Source organism: Notolepis coatsorum, assembly GCF_963971535.1.
Source record: "Notolepis coatsorum genome assembly, chromosome: 6".
NCBI classification, from domain to species: Eukaryota; Metazoa; Chordata; class Actinopteri; order Aulopiformes; family Paralepididae; genus Notolepis; species Notolepis coatsorum.
In genome coordinates, this window is record NC_140170.1 from 175,930,605 (window position 1) to 175,956,937 (window position 26,333).

The 26,333-nt window shown below is 43.7% G+C and overlaps 1 protein-coding gene across 3 annotated transcripts in view; it reads right to left on the minus strand.

Annotated features, from left to right (window-relative positions):
- The window catches only part of kctd6a (potassium channel tetramerization domain containing 6a), a 69,306-nt gene that overhangs the window by 35,839 nt on the left and 7,134 nt on the right, over positions 1 to 26,333 (minus strand). For all 3 annotated transcript variants that reach the window (XM_084316148.1, XM_084316149.1, XM_084316147.1), the window contains exon 4: positions 459 to 711. In XM_084316148.1, the coding sequence (XP_084172274.1) occupies positions 459 to 711 (253 nt within the window). The remainder of the gene's footprint in view (positions 1 to 458; positions 712 to 26,333) is intronic.

Consider the following 26,333-nt stretch of genomic DNA (forward strand, 5'->3'; position numbering starts at 1 on the left):
TAAGCTAGGTACTTAGCTGGTGATGGTGGGTCTTGTTTTCTTTCAGCCGGGGTCTTTATGAAGTATTCTCGCCTTTCATAAATAGCCTCGCCTTCAGCAGTTCCCGACATAGTCCTTTGTGTGTAGCTGATAAGACAGAGACTTCTTCATCTCGCTGGTCCTCCCACGGAGAGATCTCGCTACTCGTCCTTTCGGCGAAGTACTGCGGTCATAAATCTAAATAAATAAATTCACAGTTCTGGAGAAGTACCATAGGAACTGGGAGTTAACGTACAGAATATTTAGAGTTGAAAGGGCTATAATAAATCATTAAGGTAGCGATAGGTAGAAAAACACGGAGCGACAGTGAAAAGCAGCTTGCATAGCAGAAGCAGGAAGTGATACTAACTGACCTTGGTAATAATAACTCACCTGGCTTGGTAGTAATAATAACTCAATTGGTAGTAATAATAACTCACCTTGGTAGTAATAGTGAGCTGGGTGATGATAACGGCTACAGGGTTGGAGTATTTGGACAGTTTCCTGGTGCTAGAGAGCTCCGCCACCTCGTCGTAGGTGTCTGTGGGGTAGGGCAGCAGAGGCTTGGGGTCTCCCAGGCACTGGAGCAGGGGTTCAATCTGGTAGAAGTCTGCCTCTTTCCGCAGCAGTTCCTTCTCCTTGAAGTTGAAGGGCAGCGTGAGCACCGAGGTGCGCAGGAAGTTGAGGATGTACCTAGATGAGAAACACAGACCAAATGAGACATGATGTTTATGATCAGATGGTTTGATTGATTGAAAACTTTATTAACAGATTGCAGAATGGGTACAATACAGTACGGCTCAATACAAAACAACTGCTAAGAGGATGAAGACCAGAAAAATACTTTCGTCTTGTTTACATCAGGGTCCCCCATTTTCAATTCACCAGGACATTTATGACATACAAGACATACAGAACTGTGTAGTAAAAAGAGATCACAAAAAAGATATACATCCGAAGGGGAAGAAACTGTACATTGGTGACACTTGTTAAAAACGTCGCTGTGTTTAAGCACGCTACACAAGAGAGAGAATGAGGGGGAGTTGAAACTGGTTGAGACTTTAGTTGGATTGAGTTGGCGACTAATAGGTTTACTTAGACTGAGGAGTAGAAGGACCTTTAGCCTTCGTCTGAGGCTTTCAACTGATAATTTTGTTTCACTGAAGAAAGATGAGACAGAACCTTTTGGTTCACTGAAGAACCAGAAGACAGAACCGTTTTGGTTAACTGATGTCCCAGAAGACAGTACCTTTTGGTTCACTGAAGAACCAGAAGAGAGAACCAGAACCAGAAGACAGAACCTTTGGTTCACTGAAGAACCAGAAGACAGAACCTTTGGTTCACTGAAGAACCAGAAGAGAGAACCTTTGGTTCACTGAAGAACCAGAAGAGAGAACCAGAACCAGAAGAGAGGAAGAGAGAACCTTTGGTTCACTGAAGAACCAGAAGAGAGAACCAGAACCAGAAGAGAGAACCTTTGGTTCACTGAAGAACCAGAAGAGAGAACCAGAACCAGAAGAGAGAACCTTTGGTTCACTGAAGAACCAGAAGAGAGAACCTTTGGTTCACTGAAGAACCAGAAGAGAGAACCTTTGGTTCACTGAAGAACCAGAAGAGAGTACCAGAACCAGAAGAGAGAACCTTTGGTTCACTGAAGAACCAGAAGAGAGAACCAGAACCAGAAGAGAAAACCTTTGGTTCACTGAAGAACCAGAAGAGAGAATGAGAACCAGAAGACAGAACCTTTGGTTCACTGAAGAACCAGAAGAGAGAACCTTTGGTTCACTGAAGAAACAGAAGAGAGAACCTTTGGTTCACTGAAGAACCAGAAGAGAGAACCTTTGGTTCACTGAAGAACCAGAAGAGAGTACCAGAACCAGAAGAGAGAACCTTTGGTTCACTGAAGAACCAGAAGAGAGAACCAGAACCAGAAGAGAGAACCTTTGGTTCACTGAAGAACCAGAAGACAGAACGAGAACCAGAAGACAGAACATTTTGTGTACTTGTGACAAGAACCTGGTGATTAAAACAGGGTTCATATCCTTTTTTTTTACAAATCAAATCCCATGACTATAAAAGTGAGTGAAAAAGAACACTGCTTGGTTTAGAAAACGTTGTGGAAGAGCCAAGAGAGATCAGCAGGCAGGCAGCTACTTGGTGAGACGTGTGACTCCCAATGCCAGGTGAGCTAACGAGGCATTGGCCACACCTGGGGCACCTCATCAGAGAGGGTGTGTCTCAGCCTCAGGTGTGATCTATTTGGCTTGGGATTACTTTAATGAGACCCAGATCTCTTTTTCATGAGGACCTGTTTACAATAGACATATATATATATGAAAAGAAAAAAAACACATTGATTGGACAAAAGTACAGTTCCGACAAGAAATCCAGTAGAACGTCGAAAAACATGTATATCAAATAGTTGCCAACTATTTTTACAATTGATTAATTGTTGCTGCCTGAAAGATATGGCTGGTTTTCGTTGTGATTATAACGGAATAAGTACTATGTAAACTATAGCACTATAACACCTTTTAGTGTTTCGTGTAAAAGGGTTGACCTCTCAGGCGAGGTATGTGTCCCCCATGCAAGGCCTGTGATGCGGCGTCGTGACAATAGCTAAGAAAGGTGTCTCTTCTAGGGAAGATGTGGTCGCCGTAGCAACGTCTCTAGGGGAAATGTGGTCGCCGTAGCAACACAGATAATAATAATAGATAACGAGACAGAGCTAGCAGATGACGAGACAGAGAGAGTTGAATAGATGCCTGGCTAAGACAGAGGCAGCTTTAAGGCCACATTCTTTTAGAGATAACATTCGCTCAGTAGACAGACAGAGCAGTCGTCAGACACTCCGTTCACAGACAGACAGGGAGAGAGAGAGAGAGCGAGAGAGAGAGAGAGAGAGAGAGAGAGAGAGAGAGAGAGAGAGAGACTCCAGTGGGAGTTCAGTTGAGTCTGGATAGCGAGACAGACCACATCAGGGAGACAGGGGCAACCCCCCTGCTGGAGAGTGAGAGAGGGGGGGGGGGGGGAGGATAGCGGGACAGATAGATGGATATTTTCTTAGCTTTCCTTGGACCTCTAAAGACTTTCAATTAAATTAAATCTGTATTAGAACCTTTGTTTATGTAAATAAACTATCCTTAACTCAATCTGCGCCAACAACGATTAAACTCGTTATTGGATCGTTTGATCTTTTTCCTTTGATCCCTGCTCTACAGACTCGCCCGGAGCGCTCTGAATCATTTTGGCACAGCTCCCAAATTTTTTGCAATTCTATTGGGCGGCAAACATCCATAAACTGACATATTGGATGGCTGCATCACATGGGGAGACGGAATGGTGTGGGTTGACATGGAACAACACTCCGCCCACCCGGTATCACTATCCTCACTAGTGTGTGCTCCACTGCCACTCAGTAAAAAGCGCCTCACAAATAACCCCATGGTGATTGGCTCACTCCGTATATGGGCACAGTTTAGGACTCACTTATACAAATATAAACAAGCCTCACCCTGTCTCCCAATTGCATCTAATGCACTTTTTACGCCTTCACTCATGGATGCAGCATTCAAAACATGGGCCGGAAAGGGGCTAAAGAAGGTGAAGGACCTTTTTAAAGAAGGGCTGTTTATGTCCTTTGAACAGTTGGTAGGCAGGTATGACATTTCCCGCTCACATTTCTTCAGATATTTACAGGTGCAGGGTTTTGTAAAGAAATATTTTGCTTCTTTTCCTGTACTTCAACCGGATAGGTGGCTTGATAAGTGGCTGGAGGGAGACCCAAAACAAAAGAGGATAGTGAGTTCACTATACAGTGTGTTCAAACCTCTGTTACTCTATTTCATTAGCACTCAATGTGATTTTTCTTTATTGTGTAAGGGACTTCAGAATGTTACCTTTCAAAAGAGACCAGACTCATGTTCTGTATCATTAAGGGGTTCCGCTTGGCATCACTCATGCACTCCCTCGCGTACGTGCACGCGCACTGAATAAATTCCACAAATGTACCTTTAATACCAGTATTAGTCTGACCACACCCCTCATCAGCTTACCTTCATAAGCAGGTGTGTGGTCACCTGCTCTCCTCCTTCTCGCTTTCACCACAAGGAAGTGCCTCGGTAGTACCCCACTTGACGTGTTGATTAGTTGAAAAGAGTTGTGACAAGTCTACATTGTGCTTAATTTTTTCTTCTCTCATATCTGTTGTAAAGAAAAAGTTTGGGTCATAATGTATTCTGCGGAGAGTAGACCCGCTAGACCTACTCTTCACCAGCGGTTCTCCATTCCCGCCTCCGTCGTGCGTTCTGGTGCTGGGCTGTTGCCACTTTCGTGGTTGCCGACCCAGCCCAGGAGACAGCCGATGGATTGGTGAACGGTCGGTTGTTTTGGAGCCGGAGGATTTGCGACGCAAACTTTTCGCGTCTGCCCGTTCACGTCGCAAGATGGTAGCATGCAGGCGCGAACGGCCTGGGTTTGGGGAACTGCTGGAGACCAGCGAGGATGCGTCCGGCTCTGGATTTCCGATGGAAACTGAGGACTTCATGGAAGAGGCGGACGGATTCTTGTATGATGGTCCCGTGGAGGAGAGTATCCCTCCTCAGGAAACACCGGAGGGGGGAGAAATGGCTCCATGGGGCTCCCTGTTCGAAGATGTCGAGGAACCACCTTGGCCTCATCAGCAGGATGCCCTACTGTCGGCCACATCAGACTGTGGCTCCTTGACCAGTTGCAGCCTGCTGCATGTGAGGGATGCAGGTTCGGTGGAGGAAGGTCCGCAGGGGGAACTGTGGGCTTTGTTTCCCGAGCTCATGGCGGTAGCCGCCGCCGCAAACGGCGTGCCGCTGCCGCTGCCATTGCCTGCACCTGTCCCTGATGATCTCATAGGTCATCGCTGGCAGCGTCGCCCAGTGAGAGGGGTGGATGTTGTCTACCCATTTTTCCCATCAATGGGGGCCTATGTTCGTCGGGGTCAGGCGGTTGCCAACATCATGGGACTAACCCCCTCCCAGGGGAGGAAATTAGGCCACTTTACTCGCCAAATGCGAGTATTTTTTACGTTTGGCGAGTGATTCATGAAGACCACTCGCCAGTCTGGCGAGTATACAAAAAAATAAAACATTCTGCAATCACTGCACTGGCAAACGGTGCGCGTCTTCTGAGTGTTCGCACTTCGCTTTAGTTGACAGTGCCACGAGAGCACTGCACAAGACCACCCGCGGACATATAATGTTTAATAAACGTTTGCGCAGTACTGGCCAACCCGCGGACATATAATAATAATAAAAGTCCTGCGGTACTACTAGGCTAGCCATCAGGAGCACTCGCAAACAGATAACGTTAAACACAGCAGAATATGGAAAACAGACAGACTGACCAACGGGGAACTGCATCCAACCCTAGTACAACCATCGAGTATAAGTTACTAAGGACACATTTAAATCAGAGGTGTAATGTTGTCTACTGGAACTGTGGTTAGCTTCTAGTTAGCGTTTTAGATATAGGTGCTTGCTAGCTAACGTTAGCCCCGTGTGCTCAAAGCAGCCAGCTAGGTGTATCTGTTATGACTATAATGTTTCCAAAAACGCACCGGACTACAACGTAAGGTTAGACATTTTATTTCATGCTCAAAAGCCCCTGGCTTGCACATCGCAGTCACGAAAGGGGCTAGCTCAACCAGTGCACTGTGCACACAACGTCAACAGCACACCAACCCAACTGACGTTACCACAACACTTGACGGTACTTAAGTTCACAGCACTGTCGTAAGACCACCGTGCTGTCTTAAAGGCACAGTGTGCCTACCCAGATGCATACACAACATTGACGCGGCTTGACATACAAAGAAGTAATTATCACAATTAGCGATTTTTTTTGTCTGGTAAAAAATCTTTTTGGCTGGTAAAAAAAATCAGATACTCGCCAGTTGGCTGGTAAGCCAAAAAGTTAGTTTCCTCCCCTGCCCCCTCCTACGTACCAGTTACGCGGGTGTCGGGGTTAGTCAAAGGTATGGGGGAGGGCGTGCCTCGGCTTGACAGTCCGATGGCCGCTCTCCTCTGTCCGGATATGGTGTGGGAACCCTTATGCAAGCCGGTCCTCCAGGGGAAATCGGCTAGGCGATTGGCATATTGGGGTGACCAGTCATTCATCGCTGGTACACAATCGCTGGCTGCGGCGTCTAACATCGCCCACCCGGCTAGATTTGTATCGGGGATTATGACGGGCGGCACGGATCTGAACGAGGTCAAATGCGATCAGATCACCCAGGCGGCAGGAGCTGTCCTGCACCTTTCCCAGGTGCTGGCCATAGCCATGGGGAAAGTGCGCGCCCTGGCTACCCTGGGCCAGCGTCATCTTTGGCTGGAGCAGGCCCGTGTGCCGGAACGGAAGAGAGCCCCTCTTCTGACGGCCGCCCTCTCCGACGCTGGTCTGTTCGGGAAGGCCCTGCGGTTGATGACCTCAACATGCAGAGAGATGGCAGAGGAGAGATCCATCCTCCAACCCCATTTTCCGCCTCCCGTCCTTGCCGGTGGAGTCAGAAGGCTTCCGCGACGTCGAGCTGTCTCCGTCGCCCCTACCACTGCCTCCGCCGCCGCTGCTGGCCCCTCCAAGAAGGCCAGGAGAAGAGACGGCGCTTCTGCTACCGCCGGCCCATCCACGACCGGAGGAGACGGTAGGGAACGTCGTGACCAGCAGACAGTAACCTACCGTCCCTCCGGGGCTCCTCGGGGTGGCAAGACTCGAGCGCCGCGAGGTGGCAGACGCCGCTGAGAGTGACTTTTCCCCTCTGTGTCCCCTCTCCTTTACACCCTCCCCGGCCCCTCTATGATTTTGTGCCTTAAAAACATTATGATAATAAAGAAGTTCCCCGACATAAGGGGGACTATGTTTTGGCCGAACAAACTGTGTGTTTCTTCAACAATTCATATGGTGGGGTTGTGTAAATATGAATCTGCACTTTTACATTGTGAGATGAGTCGTGTTGTGTTACGAGATTAAGCAAGGTCTGCAACATACACTCAGTAATAGGTTATATTAGCTTGACGCTCCACATGCAGGTAGAAACTGGTGTTATTCCATTGCTTGAACTAAGTATATGTGTCTCACAATGCTGTGTTGTTAGTTGCAGTAATACTCGTACACACACGTTCCACGGCCTAGCCGTTACTCTCGGTCAGCGTTTTTTGCTATGTACGACATAGTCAACGGGTGTAGGATTCACACACATGCGACTTGTTTTTGTTGTAAATCCTGTTCACATTTTGTGGGTAGCGGGCATTGTATTAGCTTACGCTATACATTAGCATTCTACCGGAGGTTTTCAAAATGGCTACGGTTGTTTTCTGTGTGTAGGGAACGAAGGGTTTTTTGTGAGGGGGTGTCGAATAAACCCCTCCTTCCCACTTGATTGGTTTAGGGGATTTTTATCTCTTCTGCTGAGCCAGTCAGGGCCGAACCGGTGAGACGTCTTGGCAGGGGGGGGGGGGGGGGGGGAGGGTTATCCTGCCAACTCCTATTACAGAGAGGAGTCAAAAAGGCAGAATTTCCCCCCGTCATAGCGGTGTTGCTATGGCGACACCTTCCATGAGTTGCGGTGTCTTAAGGTGTCGAGTTAGAGCGTAGGGCTCACGGGTCTGCTGCGCTCGATTTATGTAAACTTGAGTCAGTTGGTCACGTGACTCACAGTTTGCATGTCTTTCTCATGACTACCACTCGTGTGGGAAGGTTTTCTGGGAGGGTCTAGTCTTTACTCTCTGATTAAAGAAGAGTGACTGGATGTAAAATCATGTGAAAACGGCTTTTTTACTCCCAGCTGTGCAGTTGGGTTCATACGGGTGATGCTTCTTCTTTATTATTATAAAGAGTTGGATGTGTCTAGATGAATTGGAAATGGGGGCCCCTGATGGAAACAAGACTAACGTCTTTCTCAGGTCTGCCTCCCCTTACCGATTGTGTGTTTTGAGCCGTACTATGTTGTACCCTTTCTGCAATCTGTTGGTTAAAGTTTTCATTCATTCATTCATGGAGTTGGTTGCATCCCGCCCTCTTGTCGTTCCCCTGGGCGTCTTGGGGATTCAATAAGATGGTCTAAATAGCCTATTATTGACGTGGATATGCCCAACGCACACATAGTGCTGACTCAGGATGTTCTGTTGGACATTAGGTAACTGACTGGCGCGCCTTGATTGCTTGGGGTTAAAACAGCGTTTTTATAAAGCAATCGGGATGGGGGTTTTTCCTCTTCCGACGCCCTGTGTGGTTGTCGACGGGTTCTCGTTCATATCAGGGGATGATAACGGAATGGATCTGAACATATGTGGAAGGGTCTCACGCCCTGGGGGTGGGCTGCTGGGCGCGGTTCGCACCGGAACGTCTGAGTGGCGCCTTCTTTTTATGTTTAAGATCAACACGCATATCTGCCCCTTCTCCTGGAGTTGGCATGTCGGCGTGGTTAGGGCACGGGACTGGTTCTGGTCACGCTGGTCTGGATCAGTTAAACCCGTTGTCCACCGGGGATGCAGATCTGCTGTTCTGGTACCCTGAGGGACTTGGGTTTTTTCAGGGGGAAAAATGCTAGGTCGGTCCGGGTGTCACAGGGTTGAGCGCTATGGAACCCTTGTTGGGTACATTGTATTCTACTCTGTCGTAATGGCTTACGGCTGTGCCAGCCTGTACGCGTCCGATCTCGTCGGATCTCGGCCGCCATACAGGTTGGTCTTGGTTAGTACTTGGTTGGGTGACCTCCTGGGAATACCAAGTACGGTGCTGGGGCTGGTTTTCCATTCTTACGCTCTTCTCTTACGCATGACGAAGAGGGGCCTGTTGGGGTGGTCTTGACCTCCTCGGGGGACCCTGTGCTCCCCGTATCACCGGACCCGGTCCGAAGTAATGTTTCGTTGACCTGTAGGCCCGGGATAACCCTGTTGGAAACTGGAACACGGGCTGCGACAGCGCAGGTGTGTTTTGGGGTTTTTTCCTGAGGGGTTATGGGACCAACCACCGCATGGGGTAACACCTGGGTGGTTGGTTCTCTGGTGTATTGCTGCGGTGTCAACTCCCGGGTTAACCGGTTTGAGGGTGCCCGTGCACGTTCATGACGTCTGCCAATCGTGTCAGTCTTCTCTGCCTCGACCCCTCTGGGTGGTTTTTTTTTAGATGGAGCCTTGGTCATGCAACTACGCCAGCATACTCCCCTTCCGCCGGGGCAGCTGTGTTCAGCTGTCCTTTCTGGCGCCTGTCTCGTCCGCAGTCTCCAGGCTAGGGTTCACAGCCTGTTGCCTGGTTTTCCTCGGTGCGCTGCCTGCTTCCGTTGGTTAACCTTTTTTGTGTGCTTACGGCCATGCCGACTGCCTGTTGCAGGGTCAGTGTGCCAGGCAGTGTACTATCGGGGAGGACGGGGCCCGCTCGGCTGAGGGGCCTTTGTCCGAATACGCTGGCGATGTGGGGGGCGGGGCACTACGTGCCCACCTGGTGGGGTATTGATGCTGGCATCATGGACTTCTCCGGGCCCCCGTTCCACAGGGTCCAGTCCCTTTGGTGGGTCTGGGTCTTCCTTCGCGCTCCGCTGCTACGGCCTTGCCACGGGGTTGGGTTTGCCCTTGACCCCGTGATTCTGGGGGCAGTAACAAGGTTGTTTCCCTCCGTTCGTTCCCGGGTGGCATGTGGGTTGTGCGTGTGTGTAGTCGTGGGGTCAAGCCACGGTCTGCTCACCCTGTGCGTTGAGTTGCTTGAGTGCCTCTTCGCACGGTCGGGTCCGTCGCCCTCCCGGTAAACCTCTAATAGGGGGGGTGCCCTCCATTAGGGGGGGTCGGGGGGGCTCGGCCCTCCCTGTTCTGTTGGTTGTGGGGGGCCTTCAGCGGGGTGTATTTGTCGGCCAGTGGCTCCGCTTGGCCTCCCTTTGTGCATGAGTGATGCCAAGCGGAACCCCTTAATGATACAGAACGATAGGTTATGACTATAACCAAGTTCTGTTAATTAGGGGTGACGCTTGGCATCCGACGCCGCTGCAGCCCTTGACCTCACCTTGTGGTGAAAGCTTGGGTAGGAGGAGAGCAGGTGACCACACACCTGCTTATGAAGGTAAGCTGATGAGGGGTGTGGTCAGACTAATACTGGTATTAAAGGTACATTTGTGGAATTTATTCAGTGCGCGTGCACGTACGCGAAGGAGTGCATGAGTGATGCCAAGCGTCACCCCTAATTAACAGAACTTGGTTATAGTCATAACCTATCGTTTCTGCTATAAGTATAAAGTATAATAAATCACAAATAAATGTGGGTATGCAATCGTCAAAATCGTCAAATCTATAAAAAATAATATTGGAATAGATTTCTTATTGATTATGATAGATTTCTGACATTAAAATGTATAAAAGACTATTAGCAGGTTTCTGACAAAATAAAAGCAATGCATAAAGTGCAGACATGGAATGAGTATACAAATAGACAGAATAAGAGCAGTGCAAAAAGTGCAGATAAAATACATAAATTGCAATAAAATACACACATTTGCATAAAATAGAAAAAGGTTCAAGTTCAAGTTCAAGTTTCTTTAATAGTTGTCATACAGAAGTACAGAATACTTTTATACAAAATGCTTCTTACTGTTACGCTCCAGAGACTGTGCAAGACAAGATAAGATAAGTATGAAATAAAATAACATAGTATAGTAATATGTAAATTAGAAGTAAAAAAAATGAGGTCACAGTGTTCAGTATAGACATATGTACAATGTTCGATGCAGATGCAGGTAAAATAGTGCAATAGTGCAGTGCAATAAAAAATGTCTCATCTACAACAATCACAGTCTGGGTGCAATGAGTCCAAGCGGCAGAGTGTATTAAAAAAAGATTTGTTGGCCAACGATCTGACATTAGTGATTCTGTGATGGGGAGTGAGGTCGGCCTTGGCTGATAGGTCTGAGGTTACTGAGTGTTACAGAGCGTGTTGAGTACTGCTTCTTTAGTCTGGTAGTAGTCAAAAAAGGAACAGCATGGTTTGTTATTGGAACAGACAGATAGCTAGGCTGCTTTGAGCAGGTGGTTCTTGGAAGTGCTTTTGGCAACATTCAGAATGTTGTCATGGGAGGCAAGGCCTGTTGTAGCAAGGTCACTAGAGTTGGGTACTGAACTTGTTACTTTTAAGGGTACCGACCGAATTACATCGGTACTACCGAGTACCGATTGCCGCTAGATCAATCGGTACCAAATTTCAGTACCTTTACATTTAGTATAAGAGTGTAATATGCTAGACAAGAGGGAGCCTTTTCCTCAATGATATATATATTACTGTCCTGTCTCTTGGGTCTCTCTGGAAAGACCAGATGAGGTCAGAGGAGTTTGATAAATATTTACTGAGGATAAATGTTGATATTTAAACATTTATATAATAATAATAATAATAATTAAGGCTGTCAAAGTTAACGCAAAATGCTTTTAACGGCACCATTTTTCTTTTTTTACGCGAGATTAATGGGCTGTTTCTTTTTTTTCTGCAAATCAATTAAGAACAAATTCTTATTTACAATGATGGCCTGTGATGTTTGAACCTCGGGCCACTCTGTAGTTTGGGAAATCAGGAAGCAATGCACTGACGTCGATGCCGCAAATATAAACAAACCCCTGCACTAGTATAATGGACAAAAAATATAATATTTTGAATGGCAAGTTCAGCGAGAGAGAGGGGGGTGTGTGAGAGAGATGAGGAAGGGGCAAGAGAGAAAGAGATCTGGGAGAGTGTGTGTGTGAGAGAGAGAGAGAGAGAGAGAGAGAGAGAGAGAGAGAGAGAGAGAGAGAGAGAGAGAGAGAGGGTGATTCATCAGCCCTTGTGTGGGTGAATGTAACAAGTTCCTAACTTTTTCTTTCCCCTATTATTTCATGCATGAATGAATGAATTATTTTATTTCGAATGTTTACAAATAAATAAGTTTGCAAGATAAAAATTAAAAATTAAAAATCAACAATCAACAAAAAACGACCCTGAAAAGAACATAAGCCAACATAGGAAAATCTAAAATTCATCTGCAATACCAGAGTTTCATGGTAGAAAAAAAAGAAGAAAATAATATTGTAGGTTACATTTTACTATAAGATTCTAGCACCCTGTTTTTAAACATCTTTTTAAACTTAAAAATACTCCTGCTGTTTTTTATTTCATCCGGTATATTGTATATTGTAATGCACACTTTATTCATTGTTTTAAATTATTAATGGTCTCATTCTCTTACAGGTTGAATATATTCGTCACAAGTACAGCAATCATCTGTAGATGTCCACAGCAGTCTTTGCAGGGGGACATATGCACTTTACTGGTACACATTACAAAAACCTTTGTAAAACACAAAAAAACTAATCTGTGGATTTTTATCAACTTTGGACCTGTATGACTAGTAAAGAAATACAAGCTAGAAAAAGAATCCAAGATACTGAGATGGATAACACACGACAACAAATTCAAACCAGGGATAGACGACCATGGGTTCAAAAGATGGGAACGGGTGGGGGGGATAACAGCAATATGTACAATGATAGAAGGAGGGGAGATGCAGACTCTACAAAAATTGAAAGAAAGATTCTGACTAGAGAATAGAGACCACTTTAGATATTTACAGATTAGAGATTACTATAACAAAGAAATAAAACAAGACAGCGACAAAGAACAGAATGGGGTAATTAAGATATTGGTAAAATCATATGAAGGAAGGAAGGGGAGGGTTATATCAGCACTATCAGGCAATAATGGACAGTACGGGAATTACAACCTTGTATATAAAAGAAAAGTGGGAGAAAGAGTTAGAAATAGAGATAACATAGGAATGGTATAACACATGTAAGATTAGGGCTGCAACTAACGATTATTTTGGTAGTCGACTAATCTGTCAATAATTTTTTCGATTAGTCGACTAATCGGAAAAAGAATTATTAAAAAAATAAAATCTTTTTTTTTATTTAAATATTTTAATTTTTTTTTGCACTAGCTATCTTTGTGAAAGTGGCTTCTCAGCTCTGGTCCAGACAAAGCAGAGGAACAGATAGGACATTGAGCATGACCTCAGAGTTGCTTTGTCTACCATAATTTTTTTTTATTTATTTTTTTTATTACTGAATCAAACTGTAAACAGAGAGCCTATTGGGATGCTAGATCCTAATGTGAAACACTGTGATTTACCATACCTTGCTATATTCTTACCCTACCTACTTTCATACACTTCCAATGAAATTCATGTCGATTCTATGATGTTGGAGTGATGCTCTGTTGTGAGGAGAAGATAACTTTTGACCTAAATCTAGCAAAGTTGTTTACCATTCCAGTTAGGTACATCGTGAACCTCACCGCCTAGCCAAGGTTGATTCTCCTAACTGGGCCATTTTCATCTGATTGAACAATCTTATCACACTTTTTACTGTAACCTTGCTATTTACATTTTTTATTTTATGCTCGCTTATGCATGTATTTTTTACTGTTGTTGTATGTCCGTTCTATTTTATAATTTTTTGACTATTTTTAAACTTAATCATTTTAAACTATTTTATTAATTGTATTACTGAATAGAGAGCCTATTAGGATGCTAGATCCTAATGTGAAACACTGTGATTTACCATACCTTGCTATGCTTGCTCATGCCTGTATTTTTTTACTGTTGTGAAGCACTTTGAACTGCAACCTCTGTATGAAAAGTGCTATACAAATAAAGTTATTATTATTATCACCCCAGACTTTAAGACTCTTGTCAGGAGCAAACAACATCCCCAGTTATCCCATTAGTTCCCTGGGATGTTAAGCTAAGAAGTCTGCTAAGAAGGATATATTATTTATTATTATTATTATTATTACTATTTTATTTAATTGTGTTTTTAGCCCTAGTTGCACTTTTGTTGCAACCCCAGTTATCCCATTAGTTCCCCCAAACTTACTGTCGGCCTGTTATGTTAAGCTAAGAAGTCTTCAGCTGGACCAGAGCTGAGAAGCCACTTTCACAAAGATAGGTAGTGCAAAAAAAAATAAAAAATTTAACGACTAATCTACGCAAAAAGTCTGCATCGACGAGTTTTTATGATCAACGTTGTCGATTATGTCGACTAATCGTTGCAGCCCTATGTAAGATACAACAATCAACCACAGGATCAAGGATATGGAGGGAGTTTGGGTGGAAAAACATAATTAGATTATTTATAACACCAGAAATACAGGGCAATTACACACCAGCACAGAAACCATGTTGGAGAAAATGTGGACAAGTAGTAGCGAATCACACACACATTCTGGGGATGTCAGAAAATAAGAAACTATTGGGAAGAGATAGGAGAGATAATAAATGAAATAATAGGATACGAAATACCCCAGGCAGGCCAAGTATTGTATCTGGGGAACCTATCACAGGAAGGAATTCAGGGGGAAGACAAATACTTGATTAAGATACTATTAGTAGCAGCCAAGAAAGCTTTGACTAAACAGTGGTACAGAGTAGAAGCACAGACGAAGGAACAATGGACAGAGATAATAGAGGGTATACAGGAAATGGAGAGAATCACACATATGCTGAGGCTGCAAGAGGAGACATTTTAGTCAAAATGGGAAAAGTGGGAGGAATATAGGAAGAAAAAGAACGACATCACAGAAGAATGAAAAGGAAACAAGAAAATAAATGGAAATGTAAATAAACAATGTAAATATAGAATGGACCGAAGGACACATGTCACCCTTTTTTCTTTTCTCATTTCTGTCTATTTTTTTTATTTTTTATTTTATTTTTTATACTATGTCTTTATAATTTTGTATGTTGAACTGTATTGTCTATGTTGTTGAAAAAATAAAAATAAAAAATTTAGTAAAAAAAATAAAATAAAATGTCTCGCCTTTCCCTGGAATTACCGAAAAACACCCAAACCATACTCTATTCAAAACGGTATAAAACGGAAACGTACAAATGAAAAAACAATCTGTCTCGGCAATGTTGACTAGAAGCAGCTCACTGAGACCCGACAGCGTTATTAGACCCATAGATATAATATAAGATATATTTTAAGCACTCGCAAATGCCACAGTCTAAAACTATATCCATTGAATAAAGACCTGGCAATGAATGGGGTATTAGCGCCCCCTGCTGTGGCGGTCAATGTGTTAACACTTTAAGGACCAGACACGAGTATATACGTGTTTCGGTGTCATGCGTTGTAGACCAGAGCCACGTATATACTCGTGGCAAGTTGTTATTGTTTTATTCCATATTTATAATGCTATTAACGTCCGCGATCGAGATCCATGACCTACCCGCATATTTGATTTTCGAAACATGCAATACCGGCCAGATCCGCTTAGGGGCGCCATCACTCCACTGCAGTATCATTGAGGGGATTTAAAAAAAATTATTCTTTTACGTCCTGTGGATCATATGAGCCTCGATTCCAAACGAAGGCCCTCCATCTTTGATCCAGTTACCGAACGTATTTTTCAACCTGGAATAATGGGATTTATGATTAGCCAATGGACATATCGATCGACCAGAATCCGATGACTAATGAAGAAATGCTGCCGGCGATCACATGGCCTGACGGTAGGATACTATTACCCCAAATTACAGCTGAATTGGACATTGTTTTAAAACCTAACGTACTGACATTGGCTACCTGAACGCACACTCTATTGCTAATCAATAATACTAATCGGCGTTCCCCGCCGCCCCCATTTCATCCATAGATGCTCTGTAATAGTCCGGATGCTACGCAGTTTGTTTTATTTCATTCGTATATATACAGCAGAAATGGTGTTTGATATAACGGCGCCAACGTTTAGCCTATTTTCTAGCTTCCTGAAAAAAAGAAGAGACGAAAAGCGCGATAAACCTTATATTCACGGCGCTATAAAATGACAACCAACCGATGGATTTTTATTTTCTTTAAGCCATTATGAAGGCACGGTTTATGCACTCAAGTGACAATGAGAATGGACAGATAGCAATACTATAAATGATATATATAGCTCTTAGAAAGTACATCGGTTTGTAAACAATCCTCTGTCCTCTGAGGCATAAATCGCCGCAAAGACTGTGGTCGTCAATGTGTTAAGGGGTTAAAAGTTCCAGGAAGGTGTCGTAGGAACTATAAGCTAGCGTAGCGAGTCTTACACGTTAACCTCTTAACACATTCCCCGCCATTGGTTATACCCATCAATATACCCAGTCTGCCACCACTGTAAGCCTATGGAGATGTTTACCTTCTTTGCAGGGCTATAACTTTTAAAATTGTATTGCTATATTGACATTACTATGGCCCATTCAACATCGATTATCTATCGTTCAGGATGTGGGAACGTTATACTTTTTCATTCATACAAAAATACCTTCTAGAACAGACCTGGGCATTGTACGGCCCGCGGGATGATTCTGACCGGCCCGCGAAAGATCACATGATAATAATAAAAAAAAAGAAAAAAATTAAATTTTTTTTTTTTTTATATATATATATATATATATTTTTTTTTTTTTTTTTTTTTTTTCATGTCAACATTCACACGCACAATATACGCTTACCTAGGATTTGACTTGATGTAACAAAGCAGTCGGGGCAAGCCGAAACCGGTCGAAAGTGTGGTTATTTGAAGTTTGGATTTCTTTTTTCACAACTGAGGTACTGTAGGTAGATTAAATTTTTTCAGACTAAAGTACAGAAAAAGGGTACCGTTGGGTACCGGTATCGATTCACAGGTACCGGTACCGTATCGGTTCAAATGTGAACGGTACCCATCCCTACTGAACACACAACTGCAGGGCAAGGGCATTTTTGCTCATGAAATGCATAGCCATGTGAAAGCCTTCATGACAAAGTTGCAATTAATTTCAAGGCAACTAGGCAGCAACAATCTCAAACACATGAAAACCCTGAAAGAAGTCAAACCATCAGCTGATCACCGGCACAGGTACTCATCCATGTTGGGAGCACTGCATGATGAATTTTCAAGGCGTTTTCAAGATTTCAAAAAGGTTGAGGATGAAATGCAGCTGGTTTCCTCTCCCTTTACCTGCAGTGTTGATGATAGTGCACCCACTGATGTTCAGCTTGAACTCATTGACCTGCAGTCTGATTCACTACTGAAAGAGCACTTTAAGTCAGCATCACTGCTAGAGTTCTACTCTGCTCTCAAGGAGGAGAACTTTCCAAACATGAGGAGACATGCTCAGAAGATGTTGGTTCTCTTTGGATCCACCTATATGTGAACAGACATTCTCAGTCATGACGTTTACCAAGTCCAGGTACAGATCCTCTCTCACTGATGAACATCTGGCAGCTGTGCTTCGCATCTCCACCTCAGACATGCAACCTGACTTTGATGGACTTGTTAAAGCTCAACAGAGACTGGATTTATCACACTGAATTGCACAGTTCTGAAAACATTAAATGTTTAATATAGGCATGTAAAGTAAAAAAGGCTACTGGGACACTTTTCTTTACACAGTTCAGTGACATGTCTTGTTTATTTTGGCTATAAGATGATGTGATGTCTTTAGAAAGCTAAGAAAATCCTTGTTTCAATAGTATATGAAACTCAAAATAATAACTTTATTTGTATAGCACTTTTTCATACATGCCCTTTGTTATTAATGTTTCACATTTTGTTTATCATTTTGGAAATAAATTCTATTTGAATAAATTATATTTTTGAAAGCTAACCTCACCTTTTAATTGCCAAATAATAACATACACTCTTACCAGGGGTCAAAACAATGCCATTTACTGCTTTTTATATAGAAATAAAATTTCTATTATGCATAATTGAGCTTGGAATTTTGGCCCGGCCCTCCAACATATTTTCAGTTGCTCATTCGGCCCCCCGGGAAAAATAATTGCCCACCCCTGTTCTAGAATATAAGTATGTTTTTATCGTTTTCTGCAGTAATTCCTAGAACGTGAGTTATAGGCCTAAACGCATATATAGTTTATCGATTGGCGTTTCTTCCCTATTCACGCTATATTAAAAAATTCAACTGTATATGATCGGTATACGTCAGGGCTATTCAACTGGCGATGATTCTGACCGGCCCGCCAAAGATTACATGATAATAATAAAAAAAAATTAAAAAAGAAAAAAAAAAATTACTTTTTTCTTTTCATGTCAACGTTAACACGCACAATTGAGCCAAAAGTCACTCAATTAATGACAGATTTCATTGATAAATTGTGGGGAAAACTTTGCAAGTCGATTTGATGAATTTGACATGTCCAGAGAATTGATGCATTTTGTGAGCAACCCATTTGCCAATGTAGCTGCTATTTCCACAAAAGGACAAGAGTTCCTTGCATCACTTCACATTGATGAAGGTCTCCTGCAACTTGAAATAATTGACATGCAAGCATCATCTGCTCTGAAGCAGGCACTTGAGAATGAATCCACCACAACATTTTGGATAAAGTGTATTCATGTCAAGACATTCCCCAAAATAAAAACGCTGGCAATATCTGTGCTAACAATGTTTGGCTCAACATACACCTGTGAATCCAATTTCTCTCACATGAATGCCATTAAAACAAGCAACGTGCCTCCTTGACAAATGAGCATTTGCATCACTGTTTGCGGGTAGCCCTCACTTCCTATGAACCCTCTTTCTCTGCCATTGCCCAGTCAAAGAAGTGCAATCGCTCTCATTAGATGTGTGTATGTAGGCTAGGCCTGTCTGCCCCCCACCCCCCCTGATGTTTTAGAGTTAAGAGTGGACAATAAGTGCTAATAAGATTGATTGATTGATTGATTGATTGAAAAGTTTATTAACAGATTGCAGAATGGGTACAGTACAGTACAGCTCAATACATACAATTGTTAAGGGGATGCAGACCAGAGAAAGACTTTCGACTTGTTTACATCAGGGTCCCCCATTTTCAATTCATCATAACATATATGACATACATGACATACAGATAGACAGTACTGCTACATCTATACATTTATGACATATCAGATTTGCAAATACAGTACTGTTTGTGATACAAAAGTGTCCAGAAAAGGAGTGTATATACATTTGGCATAGAAACTGTACATTGGAGGAGGTTGGTTGGGTGGTGTGGGGTTGGGTGGGTTGGGTGAGGGCTGTACATTGGAGGTGGGGGGGGGGGGGGGGGGGGGGTTGGGAAGGGGACACACACACATTTTACACTGTACATTGGAATATTGACAAAGCCTTACTTGGTCATTTACTGTACAACTAGGTTAGGACATTTGTAGGGGCCAGTTTCGAATTGCAGTCTCACGTAGGTGTTTTTTGAGAGTGTTTTTGAAGGTGGGTAGTGATTCACATTCCTTTACAGCTTTAGGCAGGGCGTTCCATATTGATGTGGCATAATTGCGAAACGTGTTTAGTCCCTTGTTTGATCCGAATCTGGGTTTTACATGATTTGTGGAGCTCCCTCTGGTGTTGTGATCGTGGTATTCACTGACCTTTGGGAAGTATTTTGACATGTACATGGGTACCTTGGTCGCGTAGTGTATCTTGTAGACCAGGCCCATTGCAAGTTGCTGTACTCTGTCGTCTACTCTAAGCCATCCTAGGTTGTCAAAGTGGGCAGGGGTGAGGTGGGTTCTAGGAGTCAGGTCAAGTAGTAGTCTGACTAGCTTGTTTTGAGATGTTTGTAATTTGTTTTTTAGTGCCTTTGAGGTGCTTTGGTACCATGAGGTGCAAGCATAGTCGTAGTACCCTTGAATGAGTGCTCCTGCTAGAGTCCTCAGGGTATTCTTGTTTACCAGAGCGGAGATCCGGTACAAGAATCGCGTTCGTTGGTTGACTTTTTTTATTACATTGGATGCCATTTTGTCACAGGAAAGATTAGCCTCTAGGATGGAACCCAGGTAGGTAATTTCATCTTTCCTTGTGATAATATTGTCACCCACTGTAACCGAGAAGCCGTCGGTCTTGCTGAGTTTGTTATTTGAACCGAAGAGAATGGACTCTGTTTTGCCCATGTGTAATGATAGTTTGTTGTCGGCGAGCCATATGCAGATTTTGCCTAGTTCCGAGCTGAGGGCTTTTTCAACCTGTAACTTGTTCTTGTCAGAGACCAGCAGGGCTGAGTCGTCCGCAAACAGGAACAAGTTGCAGTCACAAGCTGACGACATGTCATTTGCATAAATTAGGAATAGTAGCGGTCCTAGTATGCTTCCTTGTGGAACACCACAGCTCACTGTGAGGGGGGGGGATAGTGTACCGTTTACTTCCACCATCTGTTCCCTCCCCTCCAGGTAGGATTGTATCCAGCTCACTGATAAACTATCAAAACCAATTGCTTTTAGCTTGTCAATCAGAATGGTGTGATTGACAGTGTCGAAGGCCTTTTGTAGGTCCAGCATGACCATGCCGCAGTATTTGCCCGCGTCCACCTCTTGTTTGATGTGGTCGTTCAAGTAGAGAAGGCATGTGTCAGTGGAGTGGGATGTTCTGAAGCCAGATTGGAATTCGTAGATTAGATTTTTTTCCGCGAGGTACTTTTCGATCTGTTCGTATACTATTTTTTCCATGACTTTCGAGATGGATGTAAGGATAGAAACAGGGCGGTAGTTACCCGGGTCTAATTTGCTGCCCTTTTTGTGCAGGGGTGTTACTCTCGCAATTTTGAAGTCCTTGGGGACGTGTCCCTGTTTTATGGAGAGGTTTATTATGTGTGTGATGACTGGGGTGATGGCTGCTGCTGAGTCTCTGAGGAATTTGGAGGGGATGTTGTCATGGCCAGTGGCCTTGTTTGGTTGGAGGGCGCTCAGTTTTTTGAGTACCTCATCTGTAGTTACTATTTCCAGTTTGAAGTCGTCTTTGTGGACGCCTAGGTTCTTGTAGTATGCTACTATGTGTTCTACCCCATACTGCCCTGAGTGGGAGGGTAGTTTGTTTACCAGTGTTGTGGCTATGTTTGTGAAGAAAGTGTTTAAGTAATTGGCTACATCCAGCTTGTCTGTGATGAGCGTGTTGTCCGTCTTTATGTTTATGTTTGAGAACCTGGTTTTGAGTTTTTTACTGCAGCCTAGTTGATTGTTGAGTAATTTCCAAAGTTCACGTGGTTTATTTTTGTTTTCCTCGGTTTTGTCATTGATGAAATTTTTTTTAGCAGTTTTGATCATGGAGTTTACGTCATTTCTTAGTCTGTTTCTTTCTAGTTTGAGTTCAGTCACGTGGTCTTGGAGTTCACTGCTCGTGCTTTTGGTAAGGTTTGACTGACTTTTACGAAACTCAGAGCATTTTTTGTCTCTGGCTTTAATAGCGGTCAGTATTTCAGTGTGCATCCATGGCTCAGCGCGATTTTTTACCCTGGTGGTTCTTAGGGGGGCCATGTTGTTTAGTATTGATGAAAATTTGGTTTTGAAGCCAAGCCAAGTTTCTTCAACCAGTGTACCATTGAGTTCATCTGACCAGTCCAGACTCTCCAGTTCAAGGTTAAAGGCCTCGCTAGAGTAGGTTTTGAGGTCTCTAGATGTGACTGTTTTGTGACAGCCAGCCTTTAGTTTTAGCTTTTTGCGGGTACAGAATATCATATAATGATCACTTAACCCGCATGCTATAACCCCTTTATTGGATATCTTGGACTTGTCAGAGGTCAGTATGAGGTCAATGGTAGTCTGAGTTGATTCACATATCCTTGTGGGTTGGGTGATTAGTTGGCTGAGGCCGTGCAGATCACAAAACCTATTGAAGGATTTGAAGACGGGTGCATCTTTTTGTTGCATATCCGTGTTCCAATCCCCAATAAGAATTTTTTCCGCATCCTCAGCTCCAGCTAAGCACACATCCATAGTATCATAAAAGCCAGTTTGATCTGGCGGTCTGTATATTGTGCCGACTAGAACAGATTTTGCCCTTTCAAATAAAATTTCCACCCATACGGTTTCAATTGTCTCATGATGAAGGTCAGTACGGGTAATGAATTTGGTGTCCTTATGTATGTACATACAAACACCACCTCCATACTGGTTTCTGTCATTACGGACTATAGTATAGTTCTCTATTTCTATTTCAGGGTCTGCTACAGATGGATCAAGTTTAGTTTCAGTAAAGCATAATAAGTCTACCTTACCGCTCATAAACAGGTTTCTTATTTCGTCCAGCTTATGCTTAATGCTGTTCACATTAAGGTGAAAGATGTGTAGTCCGTTTTTATTAGCTGTGTTATTGATGTCTTCAAGTTCCAGGTAATGGTTTTCTGGTGCTGCTGTGGGGGAGGGAGGGGGGGGGCTTTGTTGTTGTCTCCGTGAGGTCTGTGTGCTGATGTGTGGGGAGGGGGGATCCTTTGTCCTGTCTTTTCTGGCGGCAACCCTTTGTTCTCCTGGGCTGGTAAACATAGCCAGCCTGGCTAGGTTGGCTAATTTATCAGGCGATTTGTCCGTGGGGTTGCCGGTTGGATTTCTTGTGATTTGCACCGGTGTTGTAGCCTCTGGTTCATCCCGTCTAGTTCTGGTCCCTCGGGCGTTCCGTTGTAGTTGCGCCGGTGATCCAGTAGTGGGCGGTGGAGGGTTGTTGATGTTGGATGATGCATTGGTCGCAACGGTGGTCGTCGCTGTTTGCGTCTGTAGTCCGAGTTGTCTCGCTTGGTACCGAGTGATAACTGGACCTGGGTTCAGCGGAATGTCTCCCGAAAGAAGCAGGTATAAGAAGATCATTGATCTTCTATCAAACCTGCCCGATGGGGGTAAACTCTTTCGTCCCGGATTCGACGTTAACACGCTGTGTATTGCTGCAGTCCCCATGGATGGATGTTTCCTCTCCGAGCCATTTAGAAGGTAAAAGTCGCAATGGGACTCTTTTTTTACCTTATCCACTCCTGTCTGGTGGTATTTCCATGTTGAATTAAGGTACTGATCCGTAATCCAAAGTAGGGTGAGTAGAAAGTGTATAGTAAACCTTGTTGTTGATTTACTTTGACGTCGTTGTTGGGAGCTGAGAATAATGCGACTGTCCATGTCGAAACACACAGAGAAAGACATTAGACCTCAAATTAGATGCTGTGATTTGCTGTTGTTGCACAGACATGAAGCACTTTTTCATAAGCTCAGCTGCACTATAAATCAGGGCTGGGCGATAAAACGATAACGATAACTATCGCGATAAATTATTTCCTCGAAATAAACATGAAACGTGGTCGCAAAGTTTCGATATATCGATTTTCCAAGCTTGGCTCCGTTCAGCCTCGGCTCAGCTCACTTACTAACAACAACCAACGTTACGCGATGACGTGTTTACGCACAACAGCTAACAACCAATCAGTGAAGGAGATGGCCGAGAGCGAAATATACCCGGAAGGAGGTAGGACTCACTCAACAAGGCTTGCTAGGCTAATTAGCTTGCACGCCGATGTTTTATATATTTACGTGCCGAGTATGTGTGTGACGTGAATTCTGAGGCCACGTTTATAGTAGTGGGGATATACAGTGGACGTCGTTTCAATATATTGTGGCGGAAGAGAGTATTTTAGTGTAATATTTAGCACATTGTCATGGAATACAGCGCTTAGATACTACAGGCTTGCTAGGCTAATTAGCTTGCACGCCGACGTTTTATATATTTACGTGCCGAGTATGTGTGTGTTTTGAATTCTGAGGCCACGTTTATAGCAGTGTGGGGTATACAGTTCGTTTCAATATATTGTGGCGGAAGAGAGTATTTTAGTGTCATATTTATTGTCATGAGATACTCCGCTTGCTTAACGTGTAACGTGCGCGGACTGATGACGACATCAACTCGACTTGAGACATTCGCAGCAGCATAAGAAGTTAATTAAACTTGACGGACATTATATCGACGATAATTATCGATATCGAATTATATGAAAATAATTTTATAATTTTATCGCGATAACGTTTTTGGTCATATCGCCCAGCCCTACTATAAATGTGTTTTTTTGTTCAAGTGTTGATGTTAGAATGTTCAGATGCACATCATGCACTTGTTTGTTTTTTATTTTATTTTTATATTGAAATGTTGAAGAGGAGATGTTGCAGTTGTTGCACAGTCATAAATGAAGCACTTTCTGCAGGATATGTTGCAGATGTGGCACATAAATGAAGCACTTTTTTTGAAAAGTATACTACTTTTGCAATGTAGTTAAATAAAAGTTGTGAAAATGTGGTTGCGTGTTGTGTCAAGTGTACATATGGTGGAATGAACTACCCATCCCAGTTAGGACAGCCGAATCCCGTCCAATCTTTCGCCGTCGACTAAAGACTCACTTCTTCAACCATTATCTGAAATGATTTAAAAAAAAAAAAAAAAAAAAAAAAAAATCTAACCCTGACTAACCTTACTGTCATGCACTTGTCCTAATAAACTAACCTACACTGTAACACGCAACACTTGATGAACATTGTTACTCAGCTGATAGAGTTGTACCCTTCTTGCTGTCTTGTCGTACAGAACTTGTAAGTCGCTTTGGATAAAAGCGTCAGCTAAATGACTAAATGTAAATGTAAAATGTACATATATTCATAGCACGGGGAGGCGCCGTGGCAGTCCGGCCCCTGGCCCCTTGGGTTTCTGACAATGTGGCCCCCTGAACAATTTAGTTGAATAGCCCTGGTATACGTTATGCTTCATCATGCGTGGAGGAAAGGGGGGGGGGGTCTTTTATAATTCCCCGATCATCAGTAAATGCTTTGTGTAGGTTGGGTGATATATTGATCAGATCGCTTTGCTCACAAGGAAACTCACAATTGGGTTGAAAATAACGTTATATTCCTCTTACCGTGGGTCAAAGAGACTGGCGGTGAAAGATCCCAGGTATACGACGCCGATCGCCTAGGTCCATTTCCGGTTTGTATGTCGCAATAAACGCCGAAATCATATAGATTATTAAGTTTAGAAAGCGATCCATTATGTACATTGTGTCTGTCGGGAGTCATGCAACGATATCTGACGGCCGGATGAGTTTAATCGACGCACAGCCCCCATATCCTGTAGGTGAGTGTAACTCGCCCGACCATCCACCAGGCGGCGGTATTGAGCCATCGTTGCCGTCACCTATAGGGTCCAGCTGCAGCGTCGCGGGTGTATATATGAATTATGAATGCCATGGCGAAACAAATTATTGTATTGATCTCAATAACGCTGTACAGCGAGGTCTGGCGCTCAACACATGGCGGCCAATAACGCTGTACAGCGTTTTTGCCGGAGAAAGTGTTAACAGGCAGGCAGAAAAGTGGCAATTATTTTTACTTGAACTTGAGGACTGCATACTTTTTTGCAAAGCTTAGCTTTACACTTTATACTTATAGCACATGCATGAGCCTGGTCTCTTTTGAAAGATAACATTCTGAAGTTACTAATGCAAAAAAGGAAAATCACTTTTAGTGCTAATGAAATAGCGTCGGGAGTCTGGGGTGGTCATCTGACGCACAGCGTGTAAAAAGACGCTCGCCTAACATATCGTCATCTAACTCGGGGACCCGAGGCATGGATTTGGTCGAGTGAGGTGGCGTTCGAACGGCAACAAATAGATATTTCTAACAGTGATTTATATGTTCGACGAAAAATGCAGCCCGAGCTGCTAGACGCTCGCAAAGTGCCGTGACTTTTGTGCGTTCCGCGTCGGGACGTATTATGTCCCGGTGCACGTTATGTGGTTAAAGGACATTAAAGAAGCAGTTGAGCAGCATTTGTGTAGCATTTATGTAAAGAAAATAGCAGGAGCAGCAGTGAAAAGCATTTTGCAGTGTCAGAAGCAAGAAGCGGATTTATGTTATTGAAATTATACATTTATGTGATGGCAGGTGGTGGCAGAGAGGAGGACGAGGGAAAAGTTGGATGCTATACTGGAAAACCCCTCCCACCCCCTCTATGAGGAGCTAGCCAGGATGAGGAGCATGTTCAGCCACAGATTTATCCCCCCCACAACACACCACAAACCGCCTCAGCCAGTCCTTCTTGCCAGTAGCCATCAGCCTCCACAACTGTGGGGATGGACTGCTGCCAATTGCTGGAGAACTAATGGCTGGTGAACTTGAGAACTGTTAGGACTGTCTGACTCTTGATAATAAACACTGCACGGACTCTGGTGCAGTGTGTTACTACGGTTTGGACCATGTATACTATCATCACTATTACTACTGTCTGATTGAATTTTATCCTGCCACTCACTACTGTTCACTACTGTTATCATAGATATTATCACTATCATCATTATTACTTTGTACTTTGTTCTATGTTCTCTGCTGTTATTCTTTTTTACCTATTCTACCTGTACCCCCCCCCCCCCCCCCCTGCTGCTATGACACCTGAATTTCCCCAAGGGGTTTAATAAAGGAACACTTGACTTGACACTTGATAGTGAGTAGTCCAGAGAGGTGTGAGGGCTGAT